The sequence below is a fragment of the Coloeus monedula genome (genome assembly GCF_965178545.1).
Source record: "Coloeus monedula genome assembly, chromosome: 3".
Taxonomy (NCBI): Eukaryota; Metazoa; Chordata; class Aves; order Passeriformes; family Corvidae; genus Coloeus; species Coloeus monedula.
Window position 1 is genome coordinate 109,816,730 of NC_138783.1, and position 14,369 is coordinate 109,831,098.

Here is a 14,369-nt window from a genome sequence, read left to right on the forward strand (position 1 = left end):
AATTATATTTTCTTAGCAAATTTTAGCAACCATGCTTTGTAGAAATGAATTCATTTATTTCAACTTATACATTACTCTTGATGGTGGAGGTGCTGAAAAAACCTGCAACTGATCACAAAAAAGTGCCTGAAGAAAATAAAATCTATCCTATATAATAACTTTCCATTGCTCTAAAATATCTGTATAGTGTCTAAGGAGAACAAAACAATTACAATAGTTTTAAACACCTTGTTTAAAAGCTGTGTGAATCACCACTGCAACACGTTTGATGTTAAATAATGGAGCAGGGTTCATGCTTATAGGTACAGGGTTTCTGTCCTGGAGTATTTAAGAGAAGTCATTATTCAATAAAATACCTGTCACTTGAAGAGTAGATTTGAAAACATGGTGTTGAATAGAAGTATAATTTTGCAATAGATTTTTAGATGTTAGACAGAATTAAGTACCCAGAGGCAAACTCAGACTGTAAAGCCACATATACACAGATCTTTTTTCCCCAAAGTAATAAAAGGAAAGCACATTGCAGTACACAACATGACCTTTGGATCTCATACTTGTCAGAAGTTATAAAAATTCAACTACTGAAATTCTCATTATAAAGATTACTTGAAACAAGTTTTATTAAACCACCACAGCTATTTAAAAGTGAAAAAATAAAATAAAATAAAATAAATACGTAAAAATCAAATATAACCCCCTAACCTCAGTGCCAGCAAGATGCCATTTGTGATAAAAATGACCAACTGCTGTAATCTAACAATCCAGGGTTAAATTTAATGTTTGTTTCAACTTTTTTTCCAACTACAGTAACCTTCTAAGAAATGCCATCACTTACTATTTTCTTTAATAGGAAGAGGTAGAAAAAGAAAGAGGAAGCCAATGGCTCTTTTTTTCTATAACTAAACCTGAGGCCAATAATAATAATAATAATAATAGATGCCAAATATGGCTTATGTTAGATTTGTTCTTCTAATACTTTTTAAAGGCAATGTATGTACTATTTTCAAAAATGACTGAACAGAGAAAGAAATCTATGATTCTAAAACAGTGGTGTTTGAATGTTAATCATCCCCTACAATCAACACAACAGCTATTGTCAGCCATGCAAAAATACACAGGAAACAGTAAAAACTCGACAGAAAAAAATAATGGAAAAAGCAGGCCATTAAGATCAGGTAGAAGCAAAATGCACAAGCTCTTTCACTCCAAGCACAAGCTTAAAAAAACAACTCTCTTAAAAAAATTACAATATTGACAGACCTGTGGAGGAACCTGCCTCCTTTTTTGGTCAGGGGATGTGACATACACAGCTTGTGCATATGCGTAACTTTTGAACCGTGGTTTAGGAGAAGGCGAAGGTCCCTGGGGTACACTGACTGTGATCTACGAATAAATTAGAATGGACATATGGGTAGGAGCATGGATTGTAGAAGTAAAGTATTGGTTTTAAGAGTAACTGAAGAAAAAGAAGCAGGAAGGTCATCCCCAGTTACATTTTTCAAGGACAGTGTTGGTATTCAGCAGGCAGAACAGAATGGTATTAAGGAAACCTCTCATTTAATCTGACACCCTTACAAAAAGCAACAAACTGTCAGGACTCAACACCAGCAGAATACCAATGCAAAGTGAAACTTCTTTATAATTTACAAGCAGAGGCTCAAAAAGCAAGGGATCTTGTGTCACATCTCGAATAAATAGAGCCAATACTTATCTGCTCAGTACTCTAAAAGAGAGTGAGCATCCCAAACCCAACATACAGATTAAATTCAGGCAAGTACACTAGGTCTAAAATGTACTAAACACTTCAGCAGAGGCTGTCTGGTGATATCAGTAAAAAAAAAACCTGACATTGCAACCATAAATTAATTCCAAGTACTAGTTAACTTTTGTGAGAGGACAACTGTAAACTGAGAAGAGATTATTTTAAAATGAAAGTCAGTGTAAATAAAATGCTAAAAAATTCAAAAAGTGTCATGACTATGGAGAAATGTCAACAGCTATTCTCTAAAAAGGTAAAGATGTTTGTAAATGCAAAGCCTCCCCAAATTTCTTTGTTTTTTTCTTGAGGTGGCCTGCCACAATCCAAATGCACAATGCTGTACAAGAGAAGTTCAAAACACTTATTTGCTGAATAGTAATTTTTAAAACAGTCTGGTGTGAGATAAAAACCAGAATGAAAGTACATGCAGACAAGTACAACTGACTTGCCTGGGGTGAAGAGACTTTGTCCATTATGCCCATGGGTTTTTTTGCTTCCACTGGCCATTTGACACCAAACTCATGGGGTAGGCAGGGAAACAACCACTTTAGAGCAGCAAGATGAAAGCAGAAAAGTGAAACTCACTTCTTGTGAAAAATGCTGTTCATGTACCTCTATGTGCTCTTCTCTAGTGACCCTTGAGTGTCGTGGCAACATCTCCACCTCCCTGATGGCTTCCATGGTGACTTGCTGGGGCAGGACTTGAAAGAGCGAAGTCACATACATTAAGATGGACTTTTTATCTGGACAGGCAGTTGCAACATCTGGAAGGCAAATTAACATGTCATTTCAGTTTCCACATTAGACAGAGAAATAGCCAATTAGTTTAATGGAAAGTTGATAGACTAATGAGCAATCTATTGTTCACATGAATTCTCTAGAGACTAATTAGAACCTTAAAATCAGTTCCAAAACTTCAGAACAAACTTGCATATCAATGAGAAGGAGCCGAAGTTTATAAAGGTAATTTTATCTCATTCAGCATGAACTTTCTGTCTATATTTCTTAAGTCAAAATGCAATTTGACACTGTGATACCCATAAATCAGGAGTAGACACAGGAAAGGTCTATTTGCTTGTGCTGTATAAATACTGCAATTACAAAAAAGTAAGCACAGCCTCATTTTCCTAGTCATGCCTTGTGCATTGTCTCCACATCATTTAACCACTGAAAGCAGCAATGATGTAGGTGAAAAAAAAATTACCAGTTTTTCTAGTGAATGGGTTAATAAAAAACAGCTATTGAAGTCAAACTGTAATAAAGCTACATAGCTTTTATATTCTACTTAGTCTTGCATTCTTCATGAAATTTGTGGAACATCAAAGGAACATGGTATCCAAAAATACATAATAGAATAACTCCTCAAAAAAAGAAAAAAAAAAGCCCTGTACAATCTCTATGATCTTTAGCAGTCAGTACAGGAAACTGTGTGAACACAAAGACTATTCCAGATTTTGCACATAGCCATGTTGTGTTATACATCAGCAGGAAAAGAAGTTTCCCTGACTCAACAATTCAAGTCAATAATGATTTGTAAATATGTAAGGCACGTGGCAGCTCTTTGAAATAGAGGCTTTGTTATTTGCCACTGACGCTTACTTCCTACACTCAGTCTAGCGAATCAAGATATAAAAGGACAGTTGTACAAGAAATCTATCATTAATTCCATAGATGTTTTAACATGAGTGCTGGCAGAAAGCCAAAAGCTATGAGTTTTTACTGTCTTAGATCAATCCAATTTTAGCCAAAATTTGAGTTCACAGAAAAAAAAAAAATCAATAATTCTACAAGGTGGCATCTCATTCTCTCTTCCTAGAATGTGGAATGCACATGAGGGAAGGCGCCTTACATTAAAAGCTTCATGTATATTTGGAAATTAAGAAAAGACATTCTATCAATAATTTTGGTTTGGTTTTCTGACCCATCTCCATCTCTTTGCTTGGTACTTTCTGAAGGACAGCTGAAGGTTTAGTTCTACTTAGCACTGGCTGGAAAAATGGCACAACATCCCTCTAACATTCCCACTTCCATAATATAAGCATTTTACTGTAACCATCTTCACGTCTTTAATGTTCTAACACCATTTTTTTATACTTAGTGTCCACTAGTAATTGATGTTTACATGCATATCCATGCCTTCCTACAGGGAAGAGCACACACTGGATGAACAGACATCAGTACCAGCTGTGACTTTTCTATTGTTTGTTCATTATTTTCCTATTCAAAATGTCCTGTTAACCAAATGGGCAAATACCTTCTCATTTATCTACAAAAATATATTACAAAATAAATAAAATTAGTATCTAGTGAATAACATACATGCCAAAAATTGTTTACCCTTTCTATCTGACAAGTAAAAAGTACATATGCAGCTGCCAAAACCCACTGGCAAATAGGAAAGGATTTAATTATATAATCACAGCAAATAGCTAAACAACCACAGTTACAAAGCCTGGAATATCAGTCTGTCTCTCAAAAGTCTTTTTTATGGGCTCCTGAATTATCAGAGCAGGAATGACTTCTACTATATTATGCTTTTGTCTTCATATCTTCTTCTTTTGAACCCTAGTTCAATGTACTATCTTTACCACCTGCTGAGTTTGATGGCTGTTTGAAATCCTAGTAGCTAGGCAGTAAATAAATTGAAATTCAAGCATTTTCATGCAAGGAAGTTTACTATTTCTTTGTAAATATGTCTATGTTCATTTGTGGGGCATAAATATCTGTCAAGCCAATCTACACCTCCTAAAAACTAATATCAAACTGTTGGAAAATACAGAAGATTTTTAATAAAACTAAGTCAAGATATGTAAACTATGCCATTTTTCCAGTCCTAGTTTTTAGAAAATGATCCAGGTTTGTTGTTTTTGTTTTTCCCAGACCAATTCGTTTTCTCAAATTCAACTCAGAGGCAATTCTCTAACAATATTTTCATCAGTTTTCTTGACAAAGACTATCCATAGTAGGATTGAAAGGAACAAAAAGAATGAAAAAATATTAGACTACAAGTCAAAAAAGAGTTTAAAATGGGAAGCATTTAAGGTTAGATTATTAACATGTTTAAATTAGATTATTAACATGTTTATCAATAAAGAATCTGAAAGGCTTTGGAAAGCTCTGGAAACCATTCCAGTTCTTTAATATGATACAGTTACACAAAAATACTGGAAAAGTTTCCAACATGAGTGTTCCAGTTATGGAGAGGAAACTTTTTCAGTACAAAACTTTGTGATAACAGATTAATATTTTTCAAAAAAACCAGCGACTTACACTGAAATGTGTCATATGAAGCATATGGTTCAGACAACTATTCTTGATACCTTTTATGATCCATGAAGTTACTTATGAAGACGTGGTTTCTTTAAGCACTCTTTATAATCAAAGAAACAAAACTACCTTGCAAGACCCTGACTTTATGTGCTCCCCCTGAAAACATATTCACACCCTGACCATTTAGAGAGATTAGTCCGTCCAGGGAAGGTATCCAGTCAAATTCACAAAATACAGAGAAATAAAACAAAACACTTATTTTGATATATGGGCCAAAATGCCTATTTAAGGAGACATCATAAGAGCTCATTTTTGACCATGAATTTTAATGTACAGTAAGATTCTGCTCATCTAGAAAAGCTGTTATTTGGTGACAAGTACCAAAAGAGCAGAAAGAATCTGAGTTCTCCTCAGAACATTAAAACCATGAAATGTAACACAAATCCACTGCTGTTTAAGTGCAATTGCCTTTAAAGGGTTATTACAGGTTTAATTTGGGAAGCAATTTGCCTGATAGGTCACTGCAGCTCGATTTTTATTAGCAAACATTCTTTTTTTTCTGATGAACATAACTACAAGCCTGATTGTTTGTTAAGGATGAACATAATTAACCTGAAGCGTTCTCAAACAAATTATTTTCTAACCGTGTCAAAAGAGTAAGTAAGTATGTCAAACTCTTCAAAAAGTAATCCAGCAGCCAATTTTTATAAGCCTTGCAGTCCACAAGTGGTTTGGTTCTTCCATCCCTATCTTTGGTCAATGAACAAATCCCTGTTAACATTCCCAGTTCAGATGCAAAGAAGCCTTTGTAAGGGATGTGTAAAAATGAGGATGATATAAAACACCTAAATAAGTTCAATACCAAAAACTACAGGTCTAGCAACATAAACAAAATCCAGCATTTTGCTACACAGTATTACATTATGTATACAAAGCCACACACAAAGCACAAGTTATAAATGTTTATGAAAATGTTTCTTCCAATTTTCAAATACACAGCTACTTATATAATATAACTATTCCTTTTTAATAATATTTTGTTTTCTCCAGGCTCTGACCAAGTAAAAGTTCTGACAGTATTTGTGCTGATTCCACTTAGTCTTCGTATCAAACTAGTAGCAAAATAACCTTGAAAGAGGAGAACTTAAATGCCTTCTGCATTGCAAGAAAGATTATATTTCTGTACATAAATTGCTGATCTGGTTTCTTTAGAGTGAGAGAGAAATTCTGAAACATATTTTACCTTACATAGTGCTGAGAAGCAAGATAGGACCTGAACCCTAAAAATACAAGAAATCCTTTGTCCTCAACAGAAGCAGCTAGGATTTTCACAGAATCACCAAGTAGAAAACATAGAAAACTAACTTCTAAATCCTGTACATCACCTAATACTGTTTCCTTCTATTACAATAGTAATAAAAAATCACAATATTTTAATATTATCTGTTTCTACCCCAAACGAGATTTTAAAAACCGTGCTAAATAAAAAACATTGCCTTCCCTTCCACAACAAATTTGAGATTCTTAAAGCTGATTTGAATTTTCAGAGATTATGTAGTTGTTCCCTCTGATAAATGAAGGCTGTTATTATTTCTTCAATCAATGTGGGGTTTGGGGTTTTTTTAGTCTTTTTAATGATACTAATACAACATTAATACTTATTACAAGTTCTGAAACAATTCTACTGGTATTTCCAAATTCATCTGTTTAGAAGGCAGAAGCTCTCAGATTGCTGAGACAAGACAGAAATCTAACTAATACATAAATGATTACTTTTTACAATGTAAACTCATTACAGGAGATATTTCCACATTCATCTGTCTACTCCTAGTGTGACACCAGCCTCAGCCACAGTATCTAAGATGAGGGCACAGAGAAGCATTTATAAAAGTGCAGCCACAACTCACATGTAACTTTTATTTATTTTACCTTTTAGCCTCAAGGACAAGGGTGAACTTTTCAAAGCATGTTCAAAAATCTGTGGTAATCTGTCTGACAAGGCTCACCAAAAACATTTTGAAAGAGTTTTCACAAAACCCAATTTTGTTCATTTTGATTTAGATGAATCTAAATTTGCAATTGAAACTGTATGAAAGTGCATGTGACTGTACTAGTAGAAATAAAACTGCTTAGGCTTAAATTGCAGGAAAAACAAGTAAGATTTCATTCCCAAATGGATTCATTAGAAACCTAGGTAAAAAATACCTTTAAAGCATGACCCCCATAATTAAGGGGGAGGGGGGAGGAGGGGGAAAAAAAAAAGAAGAAAAAGGGGGGAAACTTGTCCTCCAAATGCACACTTTTGGTCATTTAGCAAGTCTATTTGCAAACATTAAGCTATGACAGAATCATGAGGCCTGTCTTAGATTTGCTTTTACTGGTGATTTGATTCCCTGAGTGTGAAAACATGAGCCTATATATAGTTCATTTTTATTCAAATACCAAGAAACAAGCAAGATTATCAGGCAAAGATGATAAAGCATTTTGCTTAAATGTATACAAAATTCTGCCTCAGTTTCCACTTGGTATCAAATTGACATTTTCCCACAATCCATGTTTATACTAATGGTACGATAATAGCAAGAAGAATAGAAGTAGTAATGGTTTACTCTACTGATACTCACTGCTGCCACTAAGACCTTGAAACAATAAACTCCACAGTCTCTGAAAAGCCAGCCAGTAATTGCAGTGTCTACTCACAATTATTGACCTTTTTTGCTTCTTTTTTAAACTTGTCATTATTTTCTTCGCTGTTTTTTACTCCACCAGTAGATTGCATGTTAAATTCAAAACAAAAGCAATTTTCACAAGTAATCTCAAGGAGTAGCCCTGGACTTGCAGACAGACAAAAATCAGTGTATGAAATACTGCAGAACTATAAATATTGAAATGTGGAAATCAAAACTGATGATTTTAAAACTTTATTTAAAAAAAAAAAAGTTAAAACAAAGGTCAATATTTTTCCAAGGCTATTCAATGGCCTACATGAATAAGCATAGTGATCACAGTACTATTTTGCTGAATAAAATTAACATTTTACAGAATTAACTGCTGGCAAAAGGCACCAATTGCACACAGACAATTAAGTGAGAGTGGAAGCCTGTAAGACAGATCACTTACACATAGTGGCACTGTTTTTTTCTTCTTTTCTGTAGATATGAATAGCCATAAACCTAAACCACTATGAAACTCCCACAGGAAAATGTTAGTTTTTAAACAGAGATTTCCTTAAGAAAGTAAATGTTTTAAACCTGATGGTTAATACCCACAGAGTACATTGAAAATGCTGACCTTTACAGGCTGTATTGAATAAGATCACAACAGCAGCATGAAGAAAATATTTTCAGAAGATTAACACATTGGAGTCTGCCTTTTAGAATTACAGAGACAGGTCCAGATTTGTGGGATTAAAGTGCTGCAGAATTTAGGTGTATCTGTTATTAAAATACTTGGTGGCCGAGAATACCTTTAGTCTATCTGAATGTCTGTTCTGATTTGCTGCATGAGTGTGGAGGCATTTTGGACTAATATGCCAGCACTATCCTGGCTAAGTGAACTTGATGTTATCTCTGTTTATTGAACCTGCAAAATCAGACTTAATACCTCTGCTGAACAGTAAAGGTGTTGCTTATTCTTTTTCAGGCTCCTTACAATATTAAACATTGATTCAGTAACACCACAACCTCTGCACCTTAAGTTATATCTAAAATAACTGTCTTCTTAGCAGCAAAGATAGAGATAGAAAGAAGTGAAGTCAAAATGGCAAAAGAATAAAACACTGGTTTTAAAAATTTGGGGTATGATGTTAACATTTTTATTGTATAATATTGTATACTAGTATTTTTGTCATTGAGTAGGAGTGAGCATGGCTCTCAACAATTTGCTGAAATAAAAAATAATAGTCAACAGTTAATATATTCACAAAACTGTTGTACACTACTGAATGCTGCAGTTTGATTTTTCAAAACCTGGAAATGCAGTGAGTGGTGGGGTGGGGGTGGAAGTGCCACAGCAAAGAAAACTCAAATACACCCTGTCACCTACATCCTACTGAAGAGTCCTGAAAATGAAGACAGATCAAGGGAGGTATGGTGTCTGATATCAGGAATATGGTGTCTGAATCAGGAATAGTGTTCAAAAATGGTAATATTAGCAGTCAGCAAAACAGTAATTTTCCTAAGAGTATTTGAGATATTTTCAAGCAGGCTAATATTTGAGAAAGCAAATGGGAAAATATTTCAAAATATTGTACATTTTCCACTTTACTTTTATGAATATTTAGTCTAGAAAAATTGCACAGGTAACTATGAAGAAAAAAAAGAAAATTAGAGACTGAAATTCAGTAACTAAAGATTTTATAGCTTCATACGGAGATAAATTCATTACTTTTATTTCATTGTAAAATCTTTCATAAAGATAAAATTATATAAGTGGAAAAGGGCAATTGAAACCTAAACAGCCAATTCCAAACAGACAATTGAGAGAGCTGTGTGCACAGTGGATGGGTGATTCCATACTTGGAAAGAGAAGATAATATTTCTTCAAGTGCAATCAAAAAACATTGAGAAACACAGCATTCTTCTGAAATAGTGCTGGGAAGTACAGGGATTCTGCTGCTATGGTGTATATACTTTCCTTTTATTCCCATCTGTAATGTGCTATTTCTGACATCAAGGCAAGCTCATGATCACCTGAGGTTAACTCCTTCCTGAACCAACACAACAGAATGCTGAGTGTTATTACAGGTCGCTTGTACTTTTCCCCTCTAGAACGTTAAGGACAACTGATTTTCTACGAAACCTGAGAACAGCAAAACGGAAAAAAGATTGAAACCTAAACAATAAAGTATCCAAGATGGACTAATTTCACTGTAAATCAAAACTAAGCTGTTATTGGCTTTGTTTTGATGCATTTAAAAAATGTAGCAGAAGGTTTAAGGAACATAGATAAAGTTCTGTGCAATAAAATTCCTAAATTTAGGTCAAGATCAGGTGTAAAATTAATTCTCAGCATCTTAAAAAAATTACAAAATTTATGGCATATAATAGTACATTCAATGATAATTCCTGTTTTCCACTAATTTAGGCCAGAGTATTGTTTGCAGATACAAAAATACTTTTTGTATTCAATAGACCATACATCCATAGGGCATGTGAGTTTGATTAACTGCAGCTAAAAAAAAAATCAGAGAACTTTCAGTAGCATTATGAGAGACTGGGAAAATGTGTAGCTATTAAGGTTTGGTTACATATAGAATATTTAACAAAAAAAAAAAAAAAAACCCACTGACAGGAATTGATATGTACAAATTGATTTCATGTGCCAGCTTTAAATTCAAAGATGTTTCTTGATGAGTCTTATGGCTACACATGTTGAATTTTCTCACTGCGTGTGTTGCTCCTACATCTAAATGAAGACCAGTTACCTGGATAATATAGGCTTCTATATGTATAACACATGAACAGTATCAAAAATGACAAACGATGTCTTTAAGAATTTTAACTGTAGCAGATGTAAAAAGCATCTAAATTTCCACTTTAAAAGTATATTTTTTAAAAAAATACATATACATCTTGAAAAATTTGAAACTCATGTGGTAAGAATTTATATATGCTATGATCATTCCTGCATTGAAATGCTAAAGAAAAAGATTAAAAGAAATCTTATAAATGTTGTAGGAGACAGATTTTTAACATTTGAGGGATTATTTCACCAAGAATGCAGAAGATAGATTAATGTGCTGATCTTTTTCCTGAGGCTGATCATGAGGAAAAGCAGTCTAAAATGTGTCATGCCAGTACTTTTTAAAAATGCAAGCTTTGACTGGAAGGTTACTACCTATGCACCTTCCATTTTCCAGGAAGTTATTTAAATCTACCTGTAATGTAATTTAACAAAAAAACCCCTTAAATTTGATTATCTGAGGAAGAAAACTGCTCATGCTCAACAGCTAGAACTTTTTAAGCCCATACTCTGAGGCATTTAATACCTTTTCAGCTTGAACCATCTGCTCACGTTTTGCAAAAATATAAGCTTCCATTCACATTTCTAAAGTTTTATACATGGCTAGAGTTGGAGAAGCAGAGAAATAAATCAAGGGCAAAGCAGGATGTTTGGTAATACATACTGTAAAGACTTAGAGATCAACATTTTAGTGACTCCTATTTAAACAGGCAGCAGAAAGAAGGTTTCTTGTCTTTTCTAGCCAGTGTAAGCCTCAGCCTAACTGATTAAACAGAAGTGTGTGTGACACTGATGAGTGTGGAGCAGCATGTGAGAGCCCAAAGAGAAGTTAAAATGCTACAGCTTGGTGGAATCAGACAGGATTTGAGGACATCATATCTGTTACATTTACTTCAAAATTCCCTGCAAGATGGAATAGCTGTAAATATGCAACAACAGCAGCCAGGTGTGACTGGGATGCCAAATGGTATTTTACGTGTGTATCAAACAATATTAAAATAAATATAGCAAATTTCAAATGTGCAACACAATACATTAAACTTATTAAACATAAGGAAATAGAAAAACCATAAGTATTAAAACATTACAACAATTACAATCTAATGGTCAGCGTAATAGCAACAATGTAATTCTTTACTGTGTGCTCTGAAAAAGGGAATCCTTCTTAGTACTGTATCAGAAAGGCAAATTGCGAAAGAAGGGCCTACATGGGATACCTGAAATCAGTATTACAGTACCAACTTATTTATCAGACATGTTTCTGACTTCACTATTTAAAGTTCCTCTCACATTTTTCTCAATTGAGAAGTATTAATTTTCTTCATGGTCTTCTCTCACAGAAACAAACGGATAGCAAAATTTCAGTACTCAGACAGTTAATTCCAGGAATGTTTTATGACAATAGCAGTATAGGAGCAATTTAGAAACAATTACAATATTTTCATGTTGGCTTTATTAAATAACTCTGACAAATGTATGTTTTTAATGCTTTAAATACACTTAGGACCTAAAGAAGCATTGTAGTAGTTTGTGAATGAGTGCTACGGCACAGACTTGTTGAGTCTGCCTGGACTCAAGGATTAGAGGTTAAGAAATGGTAATTTTATCTTTTTAAGAGTTTCCAGAACTGATAAAAATTTTCATGATGAATGTAACCACCCTTCAGGTTAAATTGGAATCCCAGTCTAAATAAAGCACAGCTCATTTTGAGGAGGAGTTGAGCATTTCCAGCTGTTGTTCAGCAAATGCAGACAAATCACACAAGATCAGAACCAAAGCCTGTCACATTCACCAAAAATTGCAAAATTGCGCTTGTCAAACTTCGCAGAATAGCTGCAAGTATGTCAAATATGTATAGTTTTACGTAAAACAGCACATCCTGAAAATACTTCATACATCTGAGCATTCAAGGAACAGAGAGATCACAGCCTTGAAATGTTATTTTTTCATCCAAATATCAATTTTGAAAGATAAACCAAATTCATCTTCAAGAAAAATAATATTGATTTTATTCTGCAAAGCATTAACAAGATTTGATTTGGAATTCCGTCATCTGATCAGACATGTCCAAGAATGATAAACCACAAGCAGAAGAGAAAAAAGTTGTTAGTCTTAAGTAGACAGTGTAGAGAAGAACAAAACCCTGTTGAGAGTCTAGTCAAAGAAGGGCTTAGAAAGCTATATGAGTGTTCCTCATAAATATATCATGGGGTGAAAGCAATCAGAACAAAAAGCATCAAGCTCAAGGACAATGTTAGCACAAGAACAAAAGAGAACACGACAAACCTGAAGAAATATAGTCTAAAACTGCAGTGAAGTTTATTGCCTTCAGAAAGCAAGGTTCTGAGCAAGCCAGAGGAATAGAAGCAAAGCATCCTACTGACTACAACAAAACTTGAGGAATTCAGTAAAACCTTTATAATGAGACATTTACCTGAAATTGCACATAACGGGACTTCAATGAAAAATCAGGTCCTAAGTGCTTTGTTCCTCCCTTCCTTTTTCCATTGTACTTAATGCTAACTATTTTTTAGCTATGCTATTTTAATACAGGCCTATAGTTTCATGTTTTTCTATGAACTCCACTCCCTTGCTTGTTTTTATTTAATGGGGAAATATATCCATACAATAACCTGGCCAAAATAATGACAAAAATAATGTGCCATGTCTGACTATTCTTAGAAACTCTGATAAAGCATGAGACTAAAGATGTAAAAGAGCTTTTGTATATATAGCATACATATACATATTTAACAGCTAACAGTACATCAACAGAGCATGTGAAAGAAAGCTGGAGATTAATCAGTGCTGTCAGTACAATGTAAATAGGAGTTAGGAATGCATTAGAACAACAACCAGTTTTATTCCATATTTATCATGCATTATGCTAATGAAGAAAATGCAAACAACCCTAAAAATGTGTTTAGATAGGACTATGAAGCAACACAAAATTAACCAGGATAAATCTAAATATTAGTTGGTGAATATTTTAACAAGCAGAAGGATTTGTAAATACAGAGCAGGGGCTAAGCATAAAAAAAAAGAACATGTAAAAGTTTAAGAAAATCTCTCTGGAAAGAGATGGTAGAACTACTAATTCCACCATTAGTATATTATCCCTTGATACTTAAATTACACGTATTAATTATATTTTCTTGAATTGTCTCTCTTTAAAATGAAATAAATTACATAAACTTCAGATTCACCAACTGATTCTGACAAATACATTTGTCCAATTTTCACCTAAATGTCTACTTAATTCACTTCTCTCACAGCCAACTGCTTAACTCCCCAATGTTGTGTTTTGTTGTTTTGTTTTTTTTTTCCTGGGACCTTGCAACTCACTAGCAGAAACCCATTAGAACACAGTGCTATTCCCTCCTTTTTTCTTCCTCTTTCTCCTCACCTTCCTCTAACTTCTATTTAGTCATTCCAACTCAGATTTGAAAGAATGGTAAACTTTTTCTCTTATTTCTAAACTTTTTAAAGACCTAATTTCTAGCAGATGATGAACTAACTGCAGACTTTTTGCCTAAGGTCGAGCTACCCAGCAGTTTTACTGGTTTTTTGCTGCTTTTGAAGCAGTTTTACATCTTTTCCTGACTTTTCATTATTTATTACTTAAGCGGCTATGTCATGCCAGGCCTTAGTCTATGCTTTTTGAACCAAAATATATTTTTAAAGTCAAAACAATTTAAATACAACCTTTTATTAGCATTTTGATGAAAAAAAATAAGACAAAAAAAAAATGTTGGAAGATGTGCTTGAAAAGTTCCACATTTAGTTAGACTTTTCTGGGCTGAGTAATTAAAGAAACAAGCAATGCTGCAGGTAAAGGACTCAAACAGAGCCATGATGACAATAAGAAACATTCATG

At 33.9% G+C, this 14,369-nt stretch overlaps 1 protein-coding gene across 5 annotated transcripts in view; it reads right to left on the reverse strand.

Moving 5' to 3' along the window:
• The window catches only part of DMD (dystrophin), a 999,626-nt gene that overhangs the window by 743,045 nt on the left and 242,212 nt on the right, over nt 1-14,369 (reverse strand). For 3 of the 5 annotated variants that reach the window (XM_082277450.1, XM_082277449.1, XM_082277446.1), the window contains exons 8-9: nt 2,345-2,523; nt 1,261-1,383 (exon numbers count right to left, since the gene is read on the reverse strand). In XM_082277450.1, the coding sequence (XP_082133576.1) occupies nt 1,261-1,383; nt 2,345-2,523 (302 nt within the window). The remainder of the gene's footprint in view (nt 1-1,260; nt 1,384-2,344; nt 2,524-14,369) is intronic. The other 2 variants (XM_082277447.1, XM_082277448.1) reach the window with 2 other exon arrangements.